The 24,709-nt window shown below is 37.9% G+C and overlaps 1 protein-coding gene across 5 annotated transcripts in view; it reads right to left on the reverse strand.

Moving 5' to 3' along the window:
• ACYP2 (acylphosphatase 2) overlaps nucleotides 1-20,671 on the reverse strand; it is a 176,364-nt gene extending 155,693 nt beyond the window's left edge. For 4 of the 5 annotated variants that reach the window (XR_007470859.1, XR_007470858.1, XM_049695980.1 and 1 more), the window contains exons 1-3: nucleotides 20,352-20,671; nucleotides 6,012-6,028; nucleotides 4,398-4,507 (exon numbers count right to left, since the gene is read on the reverse strand). Coding sequence is in view for 3 of the 5 variants with exons in the window: in XM_049695980.1 (XP_049551937.1) it covers nucleotides 4,398-4,507; nucleotides 6,012-6,028; nucleotides 20,352-20,493 (269 nt within the window). In the remaining 2 variants the exon portion in view is untranslated. The remainder of the gene's footprint in view (nucleotides 1-4,397; nucleotides 4,508-6,011; nucleotides 6,029-20,351) is intronic. The other variant, XM_004284362.4, reaches the window with a different exon arrangement.
• Nucleotides 20,672-24,709: the final 4,038 nt, after the last annotated feature.

The following is a 24,709-nucleotide window of genomic DNA, read 5'->3' on the forward strand; positions in this document are numbered from 1 at the left end:
AGGAATTCAAGAGTGAAATTCAACGTAATGAAGTTTATTTACCAAAAATCAACAGCAAACATCATTCTTCATCATCATGGTGAAAAAATAAAGCCATTTCAAATAAAATCAGAAACCAGACAGGAATGCTTGCTATGGCTATTACTATTCAACATTGCTGTGAGGAGGTCTAGCAAATGAAATAAACACTGGATAAAAGAGACACTATTTTGGCTAACTACAGAATTGTATACTTAGGAAATCTAATAGACTATAGTTTACAAAAAAAACAACAATCAAATCTAGTACAATTAATGAGAATATTTGATAAGGTAACTCTATAAGATAAATATACAAACATCATTAGGCTTTCCTTATTCTAGCATAAATACCTGGAAACAAAAATGGGAAAAATATTCCATACATAATTGTGAAAAAAAGCAATAACATATTGTTACGGAATGAATGTTTGGGTCCTCCCCAAATTTATAGCTTGATGCTTCATCTCCAATGTGATGGTATTTGGAGGTGGGGTGTTTGAGAGGTAATTAGCTCATGAGGATAGAACTCTCATGAATGAGATTAGTGTCCTTATAAGAACAGGCCAGAGAGCTAACTAGCTCTCTTTGTGCCACAGGAGAATACAATGAGAAGTCAACAGTCTGCAACCCAGAAGAGGGCCCTCACCAGAACCTGACCATGCTTGCACCCTGATCTTGCACTTCCATCCTCCATAACTCTGAGAATTTCTGTTGTTTATAAACCACCCAGTCTATACGGTTCTTTGTTACTGAAGCCAAACTGACTAAGGCAAATACTTAGGAATAAACTCTGCAAGAAAAGCACAAAACTTAGATGGTGACAACCAGAAAATCACATTGAAGCATAATTTTTAAAATCTGAGCAAATGAAAAGATATCCATATTCTTAGATGGAAAGATTTAATAACAATTCTCTTATGTCATAAAAATGTGCAATTAAAAAGCAAGTAAAATATGGGCTCCTAAAAGAGAAAAGAGACATTAGGTAAAAGCTGAGGAAATCTGAATAAACTATGGACTTTACTTAATACCCAGTACATCAATACTGGTTCATTAATTGTAACATATGTATCATACTAATGTAAAATGTTAATGGGGAAAGGGTGAGGAGTATACGGAAACCCTCTGTACTATTGTCACAATTCTTCTGTAACTCTAAAATTGTTTTAAAAAAGAAAGTTTTCTTTTTTAAAAAAACATATTTGTAAGACAATTAGGGAAGTTAAAAAAAATATTATTCCAATTAAATAGATAAAATTATCTTAAAGTTTAGAGAGAAAATAAATGTCCAAGAAAGCAAAAAAGTGAATGAAAAAGAATAATGAAAGAAAATATACTATAAAGCCACTGTAATTAAATCAATATGGAGTATTAGTATAGGAATAGATATATCAATCAGTGGACCAGAACAGAAAAGCCAGAAATAAAATCCAGTTTATATAAGATTTTAATATATTGACAAAAACATATCTCAATTCAATGGGGAAAGAGTGACTATTTAATAAATGGTGCTGGCACAACTCCCTATCCATCTGGTAGGAAATAGTCTCCAATCTCATATTATAAATAAGAAACAAATTCCAGATGGAGTAGATGCCTAATGTAATAAATAAAGCATCAAAAAGTTAGAAGGAAAGCTAGGAAACAACACACAATCTGTTTTTTAACCAGAAAGAAAAGATAGCCATATCTAAGTTTATAAAAATGAAAAACAATTTATGTTGTAAAAGCTACCATAAACAAAACTAATAGGCAAATGATAGATTTGGGGAATACTTGGAAAAGAGATAACAGATAATGAGTTAGTAGTCATCACCAGTATACAAAGTGCTGTTAAAAATTGGCAAGAGACAAGCAATCCAGTGAGAAAATTGGTAAAGGATGTGAAAAGGGAATCCATGAGAACAAACCCACATAGCGTGAAGATGCTCCAACTATCAATTAGAGAAATGCAAACTACAGTAAAAAAAATGATATATCACTCTACACCAAATCAGATAAAAGAAAAATGAGAGTGCAACAGTACCAATTGCCAACAGGATGAATAGAAAAAAATGTAATTGTTTACAGCTGTTCTGAAAAGCAGTCAGGCAAATATTTTTAAATTAAAAGTATGCAAGACACTTCAACCAACAAAATCACACTCCTAGAAATATATCTCATAAAAATAAAATCACCAATAAAATTTTTATTGCATCATTGCTCTTATTGCGGAAAAAAATAAGTAACAAAATGAGTTCCCAGCAATAAGGTAATAAATAATGGTACATCTATACTGTAGAATATTAAGCAGCCATTAGAAAGAATGAATTAGTGTTACACCATTTGACTTGGAGGGATTTTCCTGGATGTATTTTTGAATGATAAAATGAAATGCAGGGACTTCCCTGGTGGTGCAGTGGTTAAGAATCCGTCTGCCAATGCAGGGAACACGGGTTCGAGCCCTGGTCTGGAAGATCCCACATGCCGCAGAGCACCTAAGCCTGCGAGCCACAACTACAGAGCACACATGCCTAGAACCGGTGCTCCACAGCAAGAGAAGCCACAGCAATGAGAAGACCACACACCGCAACAAAGAGTAGCCCCCGCCTGCCACAGTGAAAGTGGCCTAGCGAAAGCCCGCTCGCGGCAACGAAGACCCAACACAGCCAAAAATAAATAAATAAATAAATTTATATTAAAAAAAGTAAAATAAAATAAAAGTGAGATGCAGAGAGGTGCATACACCACAATCCCATTTTTAAAAAGCAAACATTGAACAAAACCCCCAAATATATGTACACCCAAGTGTGTGTGTGTGTGTGTTGTGTAAAGGCAAACATGGAGACAAACATGGAAGGAAACACACACAGGCTGCTAACACAGATGACTGGCAGCATGGCAGGGAAGAAGGGTGTGCAGGGGTTGGAAAGGAAAAATGGGCAGAATTTATGATATGATTATGTTAAGGAAATTAATCAAAAACTTGCTACAACATGGATTAGGGTATAACATGATTGGCATGAGCGTCCATCCTCCATGTGGTCCCCAATCTCAAACTATATCATAGTCATCTGGCATTTTCTCATCCACTGAACTATTAGTTCTGTATAATGTTGCTCACAGTCCTCTCATTTGTGCATTTTGTGACCATCCTACTGAAAAAGATAATTTTTCCATTAACTGTTACCCCACATTTTATGAAATTGAATTTTGGACCCCACTCTTCAGGTTGCGGTATGGTTTATGCACAAATGCAAATACGTACCTATACATAAAGAAATTAGAAAAAATAAGGAATTGGTACTTATATATTTCTTGATTGTTGAACATCCATAAAGTAAAAAATACTAGTTACAGAAAAATATGCATGAAGTATTCTATTTCAGTAAAAGCATGCAAAACCCTAATTTTAAACGTACAATTAAGTATTTTTAAGTGAAAAAGAAAGCTTTGGATAGGATTCACAAAGCCACTGGCTCAGGTTACATAAAGGGGAAGGAAGTAGAAAGGAGGGGCCGATTACTAACTTTGCTTTCATACCTCTCTACGTTTTATTACTTCACTTATTACAACAAGTAAAAAAGTATTGCTCTTGAAATCTGAAAACATTAAGTAAAGAAAACAAAGATAAATTGCAAATAATAAAGTAAATTGGGTATTAACGAGTAGCTACCTTGTAAGACATGTTGTGAAGATTAAATGAAATAATCCATGTAAAGTGTTTAGCACATTACCTAACATGTTGCAAATGCTCGATAAATAGGAGCAATTTTTATTTAAAAAATAAGACTACAGAGAGCAGTGGCAATTAGGAAGCTGAAAAGATAACGCCTTTGAAAATGACACTGTGTACACAAGGCACTTTTTTCCCTACAACTGAATCCGATCTCCTTTGCACTGCAAGGACTCATATTACGGTAACTATACGGCTCATCAAACACACTTTCATTGACAGTAAAAATAAAATTACAATTAGATAAATAAGATACTTAAACAATACAAAGGAAATGGCAACTTTTTGCCTTGCAGGCTCTTTAAGAACTTCAAGAACCATCCTAAAGCACTATGCTTCTGTCACAACCACTTCTGATGAGAAACATTTGACCCTGGATGTTTCCCTCATATTAGAGGAGACTGAACAGAACACATTTCATACAGATTGGAGAGTGATGCTACTGCTCTTTCTGAGGGCCTGCCCAAGCGGGAAATCCATTCCTAGACGTAGAAATTCCACTCTCAACTCTGAAAATTTCTTTGCTGGTCTGCCTAAAAGCATGTTGGTTTAGTGATAATCTACAAACTAAATTTGGTCCATCAATTCTATTCTTATTTTACAACCAAACATTGAAATAAGTTCATAAGTTGCATGAGTGTGTTACTAGTCTTATTACTTACATGGAATTGACTTTCTCTTCGGGGCCTTGCACTTGGCCTGTCACAGTGCCTTTGCTGGTATTCTTCACCCAGCCAACCACCCCTATTTTCCTTGCCTCATCTTCAGTGTACTGGTTTCAGGAGAAAACAAGAGAGACGAAGTCCAACATCAAAGGTCTGAATTTACAACATACTTGATTCTAACATTCAGAAAGGTATGGTCACAAAAAAGCTGATTCCTTTAAAATATAGTCTATGCCAAAGATTGTGTAGCTGACCCATAGTAATACCTATATTTACAAAAACTTTCGTTTAAATGGTATTTTGTGTGTGTGTGCTAAATTCCACATTCAGTAAAGACAAGCACGTTATGAGAAAATAAACTGATGGTGGGAATTATTTCAGAAAACAATTTCCATGATGTGTTTTGGAATCCATAAAGCTCAGTTGCATTGCCCTCACAACCTGCTAATGCTAAATTACACTGTTAATCTGGGTTTCAAAAGCTGATCACTCCAAGATTCTTAATCACTGAGCAAAAATATCCAGTTATGATCTACATAAAGAATTGGATTAAAAGATTCCAGTGTTCTCTGTTGACTCTGGACTTGCCACGCAATTGTTATAATTGCCTATGAGTAAATTTATTTCTCCTATTATTCGTAATAGTTTTTTAAAATTCCTTTTCCTGATTCCAAATTCAATTATGCTACCAGCACATGCAAACCTAGAAACATTTTTATTTTGCATTACTTTAACTACATCACACTAAAATTCTTGTGGAGCCAGAATACCAGCGTTTTTTAGAAATATGCTCTTCTCCTGTTTGGAGCCCAGGGTGACCAAGAGCTCTACACTCCACGTCCCCAACTAAATGAAGCAGCACAAACCAAGATGATTACAGCTAGGATTGCTGGAAGGGCTGGGTTCTGAAAATGTCACGCCTTCACAGATAGCAACGAAAAAGGAGACAATCTGAACTCCAGGGGATGCGACTATCTCAAAAGGCAGAGACTTGACTTGTGGGAACCTGTTAGAACCCTTAGAGGTTAGGAACAGAGACCTAGCTAGTGATTCCCAGCTCAAACAGTAGGTGAGAATACATGCCACGTTTAACTTTTAGGAAAGGAGTACTATATTTTAAAAATCGATATTTTAAAAGTATTTTAAAATAAATATCTAAAAGGCAGCAAGGGGTTTTAACTTTAAAAACCTAGGAACCACTTCCTTGTGCAACAATGGGCTTTTCTCATTTTGCAATTCAAGATATGTACTGTTGACTGGAGAGATTCTTCCATCCAGAACAAGTGGAAGACCCCATACTGTGTATTAAATATACCTAATCAAAATGTTTAATTGGATCACCCCAAGAGAGGTACTTTCGAAATTCATAGAAATATTAACGGAAAACCAGGAAGGCTGTAATGTTTTTAATAGGCTACTTTTAAAAGACATCCTTAATAAAAATCTCAACCAGTAACTTGAAAGAAATACAAATATTTCTTCATTCACTGTCAAGGACAGGAAATTAGCAATAGATTAGCACTAAGTAGATAACTGCTCTGTCTCTGTGACTAAATAACAGTGGGAGTGGGAGGGAGATGGCAAAAAATAATAAACAGATTGGTGACTTACCATCCTGAAGCAAACACCTGTATAAGAGAAAGATGAAAAGAAATGTCAGGTTGTCTAACTTTAAAAAAAGTATATATTTCCTGACTTAGCTTTCATCTAGTTTATTAAATAGTAAGTAAATGAAATGAACAAAACCTTTAATATCTGAATGCATTCAGAAAGTGTTTTTTAAAAATTCTTTTCTTTTAAAACAAAGAGAAAAAGGAATGTTATTTTTGAATAAAAAGAATAATATTCTGAAACCAAAGTATAATGAAACGCCAAACTGCATATTCCTTCTATTTTAAAATGCTAAATAAAACAAAATAATTACTACAAGAACAGTTGAGTGTGCTGGCATAAAACTTACCCACCCTCAGCTTTTAGAATGTCTTCTTTAGGGGCTTCCCTGGTGGCACCGTGGTTAAGAATCCACCTGCCAATGCAGGGGACACGGGTTCAAGCCTTGATCTGGAAAGATCCCACTTGCCACGGAGCAACTAAGCCCGTACACCACAACTACTGAGCCTGCACTCTAGAGCCCGTGAGCCACAACTACTGAAGCCCGCGTGCCACAACTACTGAAGCCCATGTGCCTATAGCCCGTGCTCCGCAACAAGAGAAGCCATGGCAATGAGAAGCCCGCACACTGCAACGAAGAGTAGCCCCCACTCGCCGCAACTAGAGAAAGCCCATGTGCAGCAACGAAGACCAAACGCAGCCAAAAATAAATAAATTAAATAAATAAATAGAATGCCTTGTTTAAATACAAGGACTAAATTCAAGTTTAAATGTAATAAAACATTACTATTTTAACTCCACTTTCTGGAAAAGGCAAAACTACAGGGACAGGAAACTGATCTGTGATTGCCAAGGCCGGGAGTGGGAAGGAGTGGGGCGCCGAAAAGGAGCACGAGGGAAATTTTTGGGGTGATTGGACTGTTTTATGTCTCAGTTGTGCTGGTAGTGGTGGTGGTTACATGACTGTATGCATTTATCAAAACTCATTGAACTGTATACTAAAAAGGGTGAATATTACTGAATGTAAATTATACCTCAATTTTTAAAAATTAGAAAAAAAATAGGCAAATCACAGGGGATAGATCAAATCAATCTCAGAGAGGTCAAAAGATATTGCTTCTCCAAACAGCAATTGAGCCTGATTAAGAGGATACAGAAGACAAGATCCGTGGGTTGGGTAATTTTATGTAGTTTTGTAAGCAGATTTGTAATAACAAGGAGTATCATTTGTTTCCTGAGGGTAGTGTATTGTGGTACCAAATGAATACGAAGAGAAAAAGAGTAGTGGAGCAAAAAAGACAGGATAGTATCACAAGTGAAATTCTTATGGGGCTATAAGGGCTTCCCTGGTGGCGCAGTGGTTGAGAGACCGCCTGCCGATGCAGGGGACACGGGTTCGTGCCCAGGTCCGGGAAGATCCCACATGCCGCAGAGCGGCTGGGCCCGTGAGCCATGGCCGCTGAGCCTGCGCGTCCGGAGCCTGTGCTCCGCAGCGGGAGAGGCTGCAGCAGTGAGAGGCCCGCGTACCAGAAAAAAAAAAAAAAAGATACCTATAAATGTGAGGAAAGGATGAGTGGGGAGTATTGATCTGAAGAAGAACCAGAAAGGTAATCTGTTATATAGATGGAGGGAAAGACATGAGTCAGTAGATATAAAAGGAATGGGCAGAAAATTCAAGAGAAACTTCAGGTTAACCAGACCATGTAGAAGAGACAAAACAGGTAGAACTGTGGAGAAGTGTGCAGTCATTTTTTCCTGGAGTGAGGGGATCCCAGAAGACACTGACTAAGCAGAGTTGAAAGTTTGGGTCCAGGCCTATTGTGCATATTCCCCTCTGAGTTTCTCAACAGTGAACAGCCCCAAATGATGTTAGCATTAAGAAAAGAAAGCACATGCAACTGAAGTAAACAGAAATTGGAAACATATAGTCCAGCTCTTTCCTATTCAGACCAGTCCATGAACCAGAGGCACCAGCATCACCTGAGAGGTTTTTAGAAAATCAAATTGTCAAGCTCCTCCCCAGCACTAAAGAATCAGAAACTGCAGGTTGCATCTTGGAATCCAATTTTAACACGCTCTCCAGGTGATTTTTATGCCCGCTAACGTTTAGAATCAATGGTTGGCTCCACCTTAAAGGAAGGTCTGGGAAAGGTTTGAAAAGGATTTATATTTCAGGTGAAGAATTGCATCGCAAAGGGGAAAACTCCAATCTTGTAGGGTACTGCAGGTCTGATGCATTTCTCATTCATGCTGTTCAAATTCGTGTTGGTAATAAATTATGTACTTGCATGTCAATATTGCCTCAGCTATTTTACAAGTCAACAGCGCTACTTGAAAGAAACCATGGACAATGAAAAGACAAAAAACCCTGTCCTGCACTCTAACTGGATTTGGTGCTGGAGCAGAGCAGGCAGCCTGTCACTTAGGTTGCTCCCCCCACCCTTACTACTTACTGCCAGAAACACCGGAGCTGCCAGAAAGGGAGGTTAACAACAAGCTGCCCACTCCACCCTACTCCACCCCACTCCACCCCCAGTGAAGAGCAACATCCTTTCAACATTTATGAATTCCCAGCAGCCCTTCCACCATCTATTTACTGATGACAAAAAGGCCATTTGCTTAAGGTGACAGGATTTGAGGAATTTTTAAAAGAGTTATCCAACACATTGCAGGGTTAAGGAAATTACCTACTCCAGTCTGCTAATGAAATGTTCTTTTCACAGAGACATAATCTAAGAATCAGGCAACTCATATATATATATATATATATATATATATATATATATATTTTATTTTATTTTATTATTTTTTTTTTTTTTGCGGTAGGCGGGCCTCTCACTGCTGTGGCCTCTCCCGATGCGGAGCACAGGCTCCGGACGCGCAGGCTCAGCGGCCATGGCTCACGGGCCCAGCCGCTCCACGGCATGTGGGATCTTCCCGGACCGGGGCACGAACCCGTGTGCCCTGCATCGGCAGGCAGACTCTCAACCACTGCGCCACCAGGGAAGCCCCACAATTCATATATTTAATAAGCACACTAGGGACTTCCCTGGTGGTGCAGTGGATAAGACTCTGTGCTCCCTATGCAGGGGGCCTGGGTTCAATCCCTGGTCAGTGAACTAGGTCCCACATGCATGCGGCAACTAAGAGTTCGCATGCCACAACTAAGGAGCCTGGTGCAACCAAATATATAAAGGCCTGGTGCAACCAAATATATAAAGGCCTGGTGCAACCAAATATATAAATAAATATTAAAAAAAATAAGCACACTTTTAGACATTCTGATTATTCACTTAACAAATATTCATTGTCTAATTCTGCAGAGAATGAGATAAGTAAATAAGACAGTCCTGCCATCTAGGAGCTTACAGTATAGTGAGGAAGATAGACAAGTAAAATGGCAATTAAAACGTAGAAGACAACAGGTACAAACTTCCAGTTATAACATAAGTAAGTACTAGGAATGTGATGTACAACATGATAAATAAAATTAACTTATGCTTATGTTACATATGAAAGTTGTGAAGAGAGTAACTCATAAGAGTTCTAATCACAAGGAAAAATATTTATTCCTTTTTCTTTTATTTTGTATCTATATGAGATGATGGATAGTCACTAAACTTATTGTGATAATCATTTCATGATGTAAGTCAAATCATGCTGTACACCTTAAACTTATATAGTGCTGTATGGCAATTATATCTCAATAAAACTGGGGAAAAAAGAATAATAAATAAAACTTTAAAAATAAATAAAACATAGAACAATTATGAGTTGAAAGATGTATAAACCAGGATGCAAGTGGGAGTTCACAGGACAAACAAATGACCCACCCAGTCTTGGGTAATTTTAGGGGAGGCTTATTGAAAATGGGACATTGATACTTCAATGATGAGCAAAAATTAGTATGATGAGAATGGAATAACATTAAAGATGGAAGAGCATGTGCAAAGTCCCCAAATCAGGATCATGACCTATTTGGATACCACGCATAGTTAAATATTCAAAACCATGTCATTGCACTCATTTTACCAATTATTTCTAGCCCCAAACTTCATTTTCAAGACTTGCTAAAAAATAGTTTAATTCTGTTTCAACTGTTTCTAGAAAAATGGGTAAAAATGTTTTTACACCCTAGTCCAAGTTATCATAATCTCTCAACTAATCCACAGCAATGGCCCCCTTCACTAGTCTCCCTATGTCTAGTTCTGCCCTCCTACAGTCTAGTCTCCATAAAGCAGCCAAGGTGGTTTTCTTTCCTTAAGTAAAATCAAATCACTTCCTTTCCCAGCTTAAAACCCTCTGGTGGCTCCCTACCACACTCAAAATAAAATACATTCTGGTTACCACAGCCTCCAGGCCCCTCTCTAATGCCCCGTCTCATCTCTTAGGACTCCTGTCTGCTCATTCCATTCCAGCCAAATTTTTCTCCTTTGTGTCCCTCAACATGCCAAGCATATTCCTGCCTCATGGCCTTTGCATTTACTATTCCTTCTGTCTGAACTGCTCTTCCCCCTGATCTTCTCATTGCTGGCTCCTTCCCATCATTCATGTCTCTGCACCAATGTCATCTCCATAGAGAAATAGTCCCTGACCAATTTATTTAAAACAGCACTGCATCCTTATATGTTTCCTGGATATGCATAACCGATTACCATATGATATTACTAGGTATTTATTTGTGGGTTTTTTTTTTTCTGTCTTGTTCAACACTGTGTCCCCAGCACCTAGACCAGAGCTTGGCACATAGTTGTTGAATAAATGAGTGAAAGAAAAACCAGCTGATAAATATTTAAGTGAACTGTTTTACTGTCCTGTAGTAATTCATTATTAACATTGTAAATATACATGCAACCATACTGATTAGAGTTTAAGTTTAATTTCAAAGTGATGATGATAAATTTACTGCACTCAAAGCTGGAAAGAATCATAAGACTTCTGTGTTGATTCTAGCAGAACTTTACTGCTTTATCTAAATGATAATATATAGTTTGATGTGTGTGTGTGTGTGTGTGTGTGTGTTTATATATAATATACTATATACTAAAAAGGGTAGCAAGAAGTCACTACATAATGCCTAAGTTGACAAATCAGGAAATATTAATATGAGCATGTTGTTTATAAATAATGGCTTAACAACCATAAGAACTGAAAAAAGAAATGGTTAAACTGGTTGTCTTACAGAACTTAGAGGACTTGGGATAGAAGACTAGAGCAGGACATGGCGGCTGTATTTGTAACTATGAATGGTAAGGGCACACACACATTTATTAAACAGATCTTAAAACAGTATAACTAAAGGATTGTCCTTTAAGTTTAAGAGACTTAATTTTAGGCTAAGTTCATACTGCTTGACAAATTGGGTAGATAATACAAGTGTTGCCCATTGCTTTAAGCAGTGATAAATGGAAAAAAAAATAAGACTGAGATAAATCATATGTGAAAGATTCAATATGTACTTAACAGAAATTTAGGTTGTCTTGGCTATAAACCAAATATCTTGAGACTGAGACCAGGGAGATCAAAGTCTTTCTGTAGTATGTCCTTTTGCATCACTACTTGGGAAAGACTACCAAATGTAATTACTATGCTGTTAAATGTATTTAACATATGAATATCTGCGACAGACACTATTAGTTGCCTACACAAAATCCGTTTTCCCCTTCTGCTTTTCTAACAGAATTCTGATTTTACTTGAGGCAGCAACATGCTCTTCTATATTTATCGATCTTCCTTATAAGGGGTGGTCCATGTCAAGTGGTTTAGCCAAATCACTGGTTGAAGCTTTCAAGAAAGCTCTTTGACAGGGGCTGTCTCAGCCAGGGGTTTCCTCCTTGTTCCCTCTCTCTTCCTGACTGTAGGGTGAATGTACTGATTGGAGCGATAGCAGCCATCTTGAAACCATGAAGGAAAGTCCAAGGAAATCACAGAGACCTTGGCAGCGACATCCCCGAGGGATGGGGGAAGTAGGGGATGGGGAATAACTGATAAAGGGAACTGTGGGGCAGGGATTCTTTTTGGGGTGATGGAAATATTCTAAATTAGATAGTGATGATAGCTGCAAAACATTGTGAATACAGTAAAAAACACTGTATATTTAGTATGTTTGAACACGTTACAAGAGTGAATTTAATACTATGTGAATTAGATCTCAATTTTTTTTTATGTCACACACACAAAAAAGGAAACAGGACTGTGACATCGTCCTTCCTTTCTCTCTCTGTAGAACAAGGACAGTCATTCCCCAATTTGCTCTCCATACAACATCCCTGACTTCTCCTATCATTCCACACCAAAAAACTCTGCTCTGCAGATCATCTTGAAGTACTACAACCAGAACTAAATAGTTGAGCTCCCTCTAGATGTCACTGTTTATTTCTGGGAGAGAAAGTTTCTTTGCCCATGTGATAGTTCCTTTAACGGGGAGAAATATCCACTAGTGTGTCACTCCTGGCCACTCTCTACCTGTTCCTAACTCGGGGACATGCAGTGACTTATCTAATGGTTAAGTTTGGGAGGAGAAACATACACAGTCCAGGTGCTTCCTCTTCTTCCTTCTGGGAACTAGTTATTCAAAGGAATCATCCCTTCTGTTCTGTTGAGGGAGCCCTGCTGGTGCCTGGGTTGGTGTGTTTAATTCTGCAGTACAGATTATTATGAAGTCTACTTACCTGAAGATTGAGACACATCCCCAAACTCTGCTTTACTCATTTTCTTACTTGTCAATAACTCACATAATAAAGAGGGGTGTTGTTTACTGGGTCCCTCAACCACAACCCATATTTTAAAGCCTTAGAAGGAATGTGTATCAAGAGGTGTCAGGACCTCCAGCCCATTAACTTTGTGACGCAGTGAACCATGCAGGAATTAACTGTCCAAAGCTCTGGAATTTTCTCAGTCTTTCTGAGAGTCCCCATCCCTAGTCTGAAGCATTCTGTGCAACAGAGGGAGGTCCATATAGCAAACAAAGTGAATGTGAACACAGATTTTCTGCAGTTGAGTAGCACTGACTGGAACTGAGCACTCTCAGGACAGGGCCTGTACTGGAGAAGTTGCTTCCATGGGCTTCCGTGGCCTCTCTACACTGCTTTCACCCTGCTTGCTAAAGAGAAGGGAAGCTGATATGACACATGCAGTTTTTTTTACAGACACACTGCTCTGGAAACTGGGACAGACATCAGCCGCTTCAGTTATGAGAAACTCAAACAAAATATGCCACTCAATCAAGGCTCAGTCAGCTGCAACTGGACCTTGCTTTGTGAAAAGATGTGTCAGGGAGAAACTCTGAGGTGAATATTTGCAAAGCAAATCATACTTTAAATCTACAAAGAAGTATTGATGTTTAAAGAAACCATATGATGAATTCTAAACATCAGGATCCTTTCATGTAAAATCAAATTTTCATATTAACCTGTAATCCTTCATCCTGGGATCGAACTGCACGTGTCAATTTTGAATGCAGGAAGTCATCAAGTCACTACCTTACAAAGCAGCGCTTAATGACTTTAAACATCTTTAATTGTTAGAAAGTCCTTCCTTCTATGGAATAAAATTCTGCCTCACTTTAACCTTCCAACATCCATCCAGGATCTGTCCCCTGGAGCCACACACCATGGCATCTTTCAAATAGTCGAAACAGCAAATATACTACTGTTTCTTCTCTAAGCCAACTATCCCAAACACTTGAATTTAATTTGAGATACTCTGGAAGTTCCCACCAGAAGCACAGCCTGTAGGGGATATAAAAACAAGCTAGCTTGACCTTTAAAATATTGGGTGGGCCAAAAGGTTAGTTCAGTTTTTTGCATAAGATGGCTCTAGTAGCACTTAGTTGTCTTTAACTTCATTCAAAACAATTTTGTTAGATTGTATGTGACATTTGTCATATCAGTGAGCATTTAAAAAAAGACATCAAAATTGGTGAATTTTTGTGTACCCATTTTAATATTGGAGATGAAAGAAAAAAAGCAACATTTTTAGCACATTATGCTTTATTATTTCAAGAAAGGTAAAAACGCAACTGAAATGCCGAAAAAGATTTGTGTGGTGTGTGGAGAAGGTGCTGTGACAGATCGAACGTGTCAAAAGTGGTTTGCGAAGTTTCGTGCTGGAGATTTCTTGCAGGACGATGCTCCACAGTCCTGTAGACCAGTTGAAGTTGATAGCGATCAAATTGAAACAATAATTGAGAACAATCAATGTTATACCACGCGGGAGATAGCCGACACACTCAAAATATCCAAATCAAGCACTGAAAATCATTTGCCCCAGCTTGGTTATGTGATTCGCTTTGATGTTTGGGTTCCACATAAGTTAAGCAAAAAAAACCTTCTTGACATGGCAGGCAAACCTGGCAAACCTCAAAACATTCTTGAGAATCACATGCGATTCTCTACTTAAATGTAATGAAAACATTCCATTTTTAAAACAAATTGTGACAGGCGATGAAAAGTGGATACTGTACAACAATGTGGAATGGAAGAGATCGTGGGGCAAGAGAAATGAACCACCACCAACCACACCAAAGGCCGGTCTTCATCCAAAGAAGGTGATGTTGTGTATATGGTGGGATTGGAAGGGAGTCCTCTAACATGAGCTCCTTCTGGAAAACCAAACGATTAATTCCAACAAGTACTGCTCCCAATTAGACCAACTGAAAGTGGCACCTGACGAAAAGTGTCCAGAATTATAACAGAAAACGCATAATCTTCCATCAGGATAATGCAAGACCGCATGTTTCTTTGACGACCAAGCAAAAACTTTACAGCTTGGCTGGGAAGTTCTGATTCATCCACCGTATTCACCAGACATTGCACTTTCAGATTTCCCTTTATTTCAGTCTTTATAAAATTCCCTTAATGGAAAAAATTTCAATTCCCTGGAAGACTGTAAAAGGTACCTGGAATAGTTCTTTGCTCAAAAAGATAAAAAGTTTTAGGAAGATGGAATCATGAAGTTGCCTGAAAAATGGCAGAAGGTAGTGGAACAAAAGGGTGAATACTTTGCTCAATAAAGTTCTTGGTGAAAAATTTAAAAATGTGTCTTTTATTTTTACTTCAAAAACCAAAGGCATTTTTGGCCCACCCAATACTGTCCTTATTGTCTAGTGAGAGACACAGATAGGTGTACACAAATAACTATAGTTGAAAGGAGAGGGACTTCCCTGGTGGTCCAGTGGGTAAAACTCCATGCTTCCAATGCAGGGGGCCCAGGTTCGATCTCTGGCCAGGGAACTAGATCCCACATGCCACAACTAAAGATCCCACATGCTACAATTAAAGATCCCACGTGCCACAAGTGAGACCCGGCATAACGAAATAAATAAATAAATATTTTTTTAAAAAAGGGAGGATGGATTTGGAGAAGTAAAAACAAGAAGTAGAACAGAACTACAAATGAAACGCTATAGGAAGAAAGATGAGAAAGGGAATTAGAGTTAATCGTATTTCTTGACTTTAATGTACTAAAATTTTCAACCTCTAAAACATAACTTTTCCACTTACCTGTCTACGTAAGGAAAAATGTATACACCTAAATTATGTGGTGTCTGACAAAGCTATTTAGTAATTATCCTAATTTTCATTTTAAGCAATCTTAAAGAAAATCGCTATTTATTTCTGTAGTCTAATAAGTTACTCCCATTCTAAATCTGAGTCAATCCCATCAAAAACAAACTGTTAAATTTCTAGCGCACAGGTAAACCAACAGATTGACACAGTCCATTTCTACAAGTGTCGTCAGTATTTACCTGAGAGTTGGTAAAGCATCTATACACAGCTTAATTTCTCTTTCAAAATTTCTGATTATTCTTGATGTAATTGTAATTAAACATTTATAGGAACATTATAAGCCATGTCATAGTTACAAATGCTCTAAAAACTCAGGAGGTCAGTCCCCTACTCCCCTATCCCTCATCCCAAAGCCCGTAATGTAACAGAAGTTGGTGGGGAAAAAAAACATGGAGCTTCTTGAGAATATGGAGATAAAGTAGAGGATGGAAAGGGAGGGGAAAAAAAGAGTAACTTAACAGTGGACAAACACTATCTCAGCCAGGTGATCAAGGTTAACCTCAACAGTGATAAGTCATGTACCCTTGATATGCTGGTGGGAATGGCACTGTACCTCTGTGGTCTTCTTCCTGATAACCCACAACCTCAGTCTTACAACAAAAATACCAGACCAATACCAGTATGGGAGCATTCTACAAGGTACCTAGCATCAAAGTACTGCTCCAAACTGCCAAGGTCATGGAAAACAAGGCAAGTTTGAGAAACTATCACAGTGTAAAGGAGCCTAAGGGGACAAGATGACTCAATGTAATATGATAGCCTAGACGAATCCTGAACAGAAGAGGACTTTAGGTAAAAACTAAGGAAATCTGAATAAAGTATAGACTTTAGTTAAAAATAATGTATCAACATTGGCTCACCAGTTGTGACAAATGTACCATACTAATGTAAGATGTTTACAGTAGGGGAAACCGGATGTGGAGTATACAGGAACTCTCTATAGTATCTTTCTAACTTTTCTATAATTCTAAAACTGTACTAAAACAAACAAAAAAATTATTAAAAAAATAGAGGGAAGGAAGCAGCAATGGAGAGCAGCAGCAGCCTGATGGAAGAAATGTTCACATATTGAGGGATGGGAAAGTCATTCTGGCTTATCCAGGAATTAACTTGACTTTTATGCTAACTAAAACAGCCTGTTTGTGGCTTATCAAACACTGTACATCTGCTTTAACTGTTAAAGAAAAAGGCACCTTAATCAGAAGTAAAGAATGTCCATGTTAAAAATAAAGATTAAATGCCTCCCTTTCTGGGATGCCAATGCTGGTACTTCTTTGATGATAGGACTCTCTTCCCAGGTGCCAAGGACATACTGGCTCCCTGTGTACATGCTGATCTGTTTTTTTGAAACCTTGAAGGAATGAATCGCTGATTTGTTAGATGTTCTTTGTTCTGACAAGATATAAAACTGTGCTGGAAACCATGCTTCTCCAGAGCAGTTCCTCAGAATTACCTGAGAGACTGTCTCCCCAGCTACAGTCCTCAGTTTGGCTGAAATAAAACTCTTTTCTATTCCAATTATAGATTGTTTATTGATTATTTCTGTCAACAAGCCTATAGCTCTATGAGTGGACTTTGCAGAAGGGTCTGAGAAATAAATCCACTATTTGTAATATTATTTCTATAAATGTATTTTCCTGAATTTCAAACAACCAATTTATAAACTAGTTCTTGAAATGCAATCTGTTTGCAAATTAGGGTGTGTGTATTGGAGAACAAGGCAGAGTATATTTGACCCCTAGAACATTTTGACTACCATTTTGGCACCAAGGATGATTTAAATTCAAACATTCTAAATACAAATATAACAGCATACCCCGTTTTTTGGTTAGAAAATATTTTCTGTCATAAGCTCCGTCAAGCTAATTCAATTCACTGATCAATTTTCCATCAGAACAAGACAGTTAAATCATTTTCCAAATTAATTTTTATATCATTGAAGCAACTTTCATTAAGAATATTTTTCATTTAAATATTTTAATGACAATTTTATTTATCAATCTATATCTTGTCCATATTCAATGTTCCTAATTATAGCTTCCTCCATTGTAAATTTACCTTCATAGCCGTTATTTCTAACAAGTGAGTATTCACTAAGATTTTATTATTCCACACTTTTTAAAGATCCCTTTAATCATTCTCCATTTTACATTATTAAAATAAAATTAAAATTTTTTATAATTTATTGTTAATTATTTCTACACTATCATTATGACTCAGACAAAAAGCTAGTGGTTTGTATTTATTTCTTAGGTAATCCACTAAAAAATTGTGAGCAGTTCTGTGAGACACAGAGAGACGCAGACTGATATACAGCAACGGTGATAGTGCCAGCAAGCAACAGAGAGAGAGTCAGAGGCTGCAGTTTTGAATGTGCTGACTGCCTACTGACAAGGTCAAACTTCCTTGGAGCCAAAAAGACCATAAAAACATCCTCAGAATCATCTGGAATGGTGTATAGATGGCCAGGTCCAAATGCCCTGCATCAGTGTATGTATGTGTTCGGTTCATAGGTTCGGAGGAAGGCAAAATAAAGGTGGAAAAGGTATTGAGAGGAGGATCAGTAGGATATACTGATTAAGAGCATGGGCCCTGGTATAAAACTGTCAAGGTTCAAATCCCAGCGCCACCACTTAACTCACTCTGTAACCGGGAAAGTTACTTCACTATGCCTTAAATTCTCCATTTGTTAAATGAGGAAAATGGTTGAGGTCATAGGGTTGACGATTAAATGAGTACAGAGTTTGGCACATCCTAGATTCTCAGCAAATGTTGATGTATATGTGTGCAAATATGTGATTGTGAATTTGTCCCACATACTAGGCCTTGATAAATCAATAGTATGCATGTACTCTCTTCCATTTAACATACTGTAAACAACAGAGTTATTGCCCTAAAGCTGATTTTTAAACCCCACTGTTTATATAGCATACATTTCTCTTTCCTATTATGTATACTGTTGCCCCAAATTGATCTTCATACACCATGTGACCACCATATGGACAAAGTGCAATTACATAGCTAAAATTAATAGAAATACATTATGTGTTATCAGAAAACCTCATCTAATGGGAAAGTGCAGGTTTTAGAGTTAGAGAGATGCAGGATCAAATCCCATTTGTCGACTAACGGCTTGTCCAAGTTACTGACACTCTACCTATTTTATCATTGTTAAAACAGTACTAAGACATATATCTCACAAAATTGTGATGAAGATTAAGTAAATAATAGTAGGATGCTCAGCACATGGTACACCCTCAGTAAACGTCACACATGTGCACACACACGTGCATACACACGCTCCTTAACTACTCCCGTCTCTGTCCAGTAGACCAAATAGTTTGTCAAGTGATCTTTGCCACCATTTTCATTTTTATATACATGTTTCAATGACTTTTGGGGGTAGTTTTCAATCTAGAATACCATACCCCTGGATGTACCGAAGACATTCTAAAGGGTACAAAGCATGAATAATTTTAAGTAATCAATTTCTGTATCTAGAACTTCCATATTTTTTTTTCCCCTAAAACTGACTTGTCTGAGGAGACACCTGTAATCCTCCATGATTCTCCTTTCCTACCTCCCTTCCCACAGTTACCCTTTGAAAGAAAGAGCTATTTCTTTACAAAAGGCATCCACTCACCCATCCTTTTTCTTATCCTGGTACACTGCCCCAAAATGTAAAAACCTCTAGAATACCAAAATACAAAGATAACTCAACCCTTTAATCAATGTTCCATGAAACCTCCAGCTTTCCCTGTAAGAAATAAATTTCCAAAACAAATTTACCTTTTAAATTTTAATAATGTTTATCACACTTTTAAATGTATTTATATTATTTTCATCAAGTGTATTCTAATAATAGTCACAATAGTAACTCAAGCCAAAAGAAAAAAAAAATAAATAGAGCCTTATGGTCAAAGGAAATTAAGAAAATATATGTATGTGTGTATATATATGCACATACATATGCACATACATATTGCAGAGAAGTCTGGTAGGTGACCAATTAGAAACTGCTCAAGCATAACAATAGGATAAAATTCTGTGGGGAAAATGGAACGGAAATCAAATTCAAAGAGGAAAAGGTATGATGCAAAATTTCCCACTGTTAAAAAGCTTTGCTTTGAATGAATGATGGCAAATAGTAAATCACTACCATATTTATATTCCACTGGATAAATTTCAGTGATTTAACATTTTATAGAAATAACGATAGTTACAATAAGCCAGACATGACATCCTCTACAACGATTTAAACTTATAATGAGACAAAAATTAGATAATAACTTAATAATTCTTTCAGGAGCTATACAGGAAAAAAAAAAGTATAATCTCCTACAAAGAGAACCGTCAAACACCATCTTAGGTGTCCATCCTAAACTCAAGTCAAGCGCAGTAGTTCAGTGGTGAGTAACGGGGACCACTAGTTCAAAGACCCTCTCTTCTTTCCTTCCCCCACTTCATTTTGTCCTCTCAGTCTGCACTCCCCGGACCCCCTTAAGTGGCCCACTCCCCGCGCCCGGCTGTTCGTCCTTCTCCCAGTCTTTCCCCGGCTCCGCTCTCCTCCCTCGCCCCCATCCCGCCCACCCCAGCTCTTCTGCGCATGCGCCCTTCGCCTTCTTCCCACCCATGGCTGCTGTGTCATGGCCGAGCGGAAGTCCTAGCCGCTACAGGGCAGGGCGTCCTTAAGGTGGGGTGTGCTTGTCGAAGCTTTCTACTCTTCCTCCCCAACACCTCTTTGATCTCCCACTGTAAGGGGGTCCCCTACCCTGCACTCTCCCGAACACTTCGTAGTCCACGGATTTGAGTGGCCTGGCGGTAGACATGGCGGCGGCGAGGCCTCGGCAGAGGAGCTGGAGCTGGATTCGGGGCGCGGTGACTGCAGCGGCCGCGAGAGGGAGGGCGCACATGGGACCGATCGGCGCACCTCGCGCCTGTCACCGGCCCGGGACGCGAGCGCGCCGGGGTCACGCGTCGGAAGGCGGCAAATGAGACGGCGGGGACTGGTAGTGAGGGCAGCCCGGGACGCCTGGAAGAAAGAGCCCGCTAGGTCCCTGGCGCCCGAGGTCTCCTTTCCCTGCCCCTCCCCCGTGGTGGAACCAGACTCGCTTCCCGGGAGGGATGCCAGCTACGAGTCCCTGCGATTTAACGAACCGCTGCGCTTCTTTGCCAGTGTTTGTATTTAAATAAAAGCGGAGGCTTGGCCCAGATGTCAATAGTTTGGTACCCCCAAAATGATTCTTTTGAAATGAAAGACCTGCTAGCTCGGTGACTGAGAGTATTTGGTTAGTGAGTAAATTTTTATTAAACGTTTAGGTAACTGCCAAATCTGTCAGGCGATTTTGAGCCGTTCTTAAGGTGACATCTGCATCCTCTTTTCTATTGAGTGAGAAAAGCTTTAGGCCTGAATCCATATTCTAAATGGATTGTGATATATTATGGGACAAGAAACTTTAATGGAAACAAAAAATCTTGTCTGCTGTGAACTCGTATAGCTTTTTTATGATCTTGATCATTGTTCAGCAATGCCCCCAATTGCCTAGAAGGTTAAAGCAGTTTATACTTTAGAAAATACTACTTCCTGGTGAGCTGTTATGAAGTGTTAAAGCAACCCACAACTCCAGAGAATCTGTATACAGCTATTGATAACCTGCTGCCTTCTAGAAATCAACATCCTTTTACTTGTGAGAATTTGCCTTTCTCAACATATTTGTTGGCTTCGAGATCTTTACATATTTCTCTGCATCTGGCCATATAATTAAAATAATCCTCTGCAATCTGATTCAATATTATGTGCCAATTCTATTAGCACCAAACATCATCTAAAACTTGCTTGGAATGTGGTTAAATCATTTACAGTAAAATATATTCTGGAAGCGCTAATCCGGTAATTTTATGTAATGAAGATCCTGGTTTATTGCAGAATCCTCACAACTTACATCTTCCTCTCATCTCCCTTCCAGTTCACTGCATGCAGACCCTAGAATCAACATAGATCTTATGTCATTCTTTTCAATGACTTCAAAGTCTCTACACTGCATTCCAAATAAAACTGAGGGTCTTCAGCCTCCACTAACCTCTTATTACCTGCTTCTACCCATCCTATAGGTTATAAGTAACCTATTGTCAAGACACTTTGAGTTATTCAGCTCTCTGAACACACCCTGACTTTAAAAAAATCTTTGCTCTTGGATCTACTTTATCTGGAATACCTATTCCAGTTCCCAGATCTTCCCATATCCTGTTCAGTTGCCTGTGCAAGTGCTTACCAGATTTCATCCTAATTATTTACTGTCTTCCCCACTAGTACTGTGCCTTCCAAGAAGTAAGATCTCAAACTGGGTCCTGTCCCTGCCTATCAAAGATCTTGTCACTGACTGGGAAGGTTGACATTTTCCTTTTTTTAATCAATCTTTGATTTTTCTCCACATTTACCCAAGAGTACTCCTGCCAGTTATTATGTAGCTTTATTGTAATTTTAGAAGCGCAATGGCAACAGTTGACATTTGCTTAGCTAAAAAATTAACTGTGTCTGCCAACAGCTGAAATTAGCAAACAAATTTTTATGTACCATTTCAGCATGAATTGCCAATATATGTGATTCTAAGACTAACAATTTTAAGCAGTTGTTGCTAATGCTTCAGCTAATTTTAAACAACAAAAACATTTGTGCATAATTAGAGAAATTTTTAAAAATAGAAGAAAAAAATCCATAACCCTAACACAACTTTTATCTTTTTTGTGTATTCTCTTATATATATGTTTTAAGTAGTTAATATCGTTGTATAAATTCAACTTTTATTCTTTCTTTTTCCATGTTATAGTTTTTTGTAATGAATATTTTAGTAATTTCATGATACTCTATTAAGTAGGTATAACCATAAGTTTACCTACTAATAAGTCCCTGTTGTTACATACTCAGGTCGCCTCTAATTTTTCACTACCATAAAAAATATTGTGAAGGAAATATTCCTTCATATAGCTTCTTTCCCATATTTAAAAATCATTTAGGGTAGAATTTAGAATACCAAATCAAAGGGTACAAGTGTGTATTGTTTCTGATACACATTACCAAATCATTTTTCCAAGGGCTGTACCAGTTTAAACATGTAATTACCAACACTGTATAAGTATATGATTATTTGGCTTTTGATGCAAACAGATGTAAGCAAGCTCTTCACATACATAATTAAATTAGGTGAAAAGTTTTAATTTTGAAACCTGAGCAATAACTTTGGCTTTGTGTTACTGCTGGTTGAAATTAAAAACCTGTTTCCTCTGAGAGACTAGCCCCCAGGTAGAAGGCTGCATGGGTGGGATTTCTTTTAAAATGACCACAAGACCAGATCCCTCCTTCCCATCACATCTAATTGTGAGGACTCATATTTCTGCCCTACCACTGATAGAAGTCACAGTTTGCTCTGAATTCAGCCACGTCTTTCTGCTCCACTTGGTAGACTTTATTCAGGTATCTCCAGCCACAGCCTGTCCTTTTTACTTGCCGCGGGTCTGGGTCAAATACCAGTCCCTTCTAGCTTCAAGGAGTAAAAGCCAAGCTCCCAAAGTGGTTCTTTTAAAGACCCTCTCACTAGGCATGCAGTGAAGGGAAAACACCCTGTTTCTCTCTCCCATGATGGGAGAGGGCAAAGAGGGAAAAGCCACAGCTCCCCTAAACTTTCCCCAAAGAAATCCTCTTGAGCCTGAGGAGGGTGTTGGGCTCAGGATTTTAAAACCGGTTTTAAACACCCATTTTGGACAACATAGCTAGTTTAGCATCCCAGATTGTAATGTGGGTATAACTATTGATTTGTTTTGAGTCTCAGGTCTCAGCTAAAACTGAGACAGAAGTCCCATTTTTCAAATCAACAGAATTCAATATAAACCTCATTTGGATCCTGATTTGAATTTATAAGTTCAAGACATTTGTGAGACCACTGGGGAAATTTGACCACAGGTTGACTATTAAATATTACAGAATTATCTTTAAATTTGTTGTGTGATTATTCATTGGGGGTGTATTTTTTAAAATGGCCTTACCTGTTAGAGGTATGTACTGAAATATATGTGTGCTATGCTATGAAGTTATATGCTATGATTATATTTGGGACTTGCTTTAAAACCCTCGGGGTTGGGAGTACGACAGTGTAGATAGAACAAGCTTAGTAAATTGGAGATAGTTATTGAAGCTGCATCAGGGGTACATGGGGATTCATTATACTATTCTCTAATTTTGTGTATGTTTGAAATTTTTATGTAAAGTTTTAAAATAAGATTTAAAATGAAAGGGTCCATTTCATTCTGCAAAATATGTGACCAATAATACTCAAAACTATTAAGGTCAAGAAAAACAAGGATGTCCTGAGAAACAACCAAGAGGAGCCAAAGGAGACATGATGACCAAATGTAACGTGTGTTCTGGATGGGATTCTGGAACAGAAAAAGGACTAGGTAAAAACTGATGAAATCTGAATACAGTATGAACTTTAGTGAATAGTAAGGTTTCAGTGTTCGTTCACTAACTGTGACAAATGATGTACCATACTAATGTAAGACATTAATAATAGGGGAAACTGAGTGTAGGATATACAGGAACTCTCTGTACTAGCTTCATAATAGTTGCGGCATGTTTTAGTTGCAGCATGTAAGATCTTTTGTTGCAGCATGCAGGCTCTTAGTTGCGGCATGCATGTGGGATCTAGTTCCCCCACCAGGGATTGAACCTGGGCCCCCTGCATTGGGCATGTGGAGTCTTACCCACTGGACCACCAGGGAAGTCCCTCATAATTCTTTCATAAATTTAAAACTGTCCTAAAATAAAAAGTTTACTTTTCAAAAGTCCATTTTAATATCCTGTTATATATTCACATAATAACATTTCAAAATAATTTCTCACTGTAGTGCATGAACAGATTAATTTTAAAATATTTTTGAACTATTTCAGTATATGGGACATGATTTAAATTTTTAGTGAACTTGTAAGTCATGCTCACATTAAGAGAGGATTAAACAGTTGATTTCCAAAGCATTAAAGCAAATCTTAACTGGATAAAGAAGCACAAATAAATAATTAAATATAATCATACCTCAATTAATGAAAAGAATGTGTTATGGAAACATAGTTCATTT

This window comes from Orcinus orca, chromosome 13 (assembly GCF_937001465.1).
Source record: "Orcinus orca chromosome 13, mOrcOrc1.1, whole genome shotgun sequence".
In the NCBI taxonomy this organism is placed as follows: Eukaryota; Metazoa; Chordata; class Mammalia; order Artiodactyla; family Delphinidae; genus Orcinus; species Orcinus orca.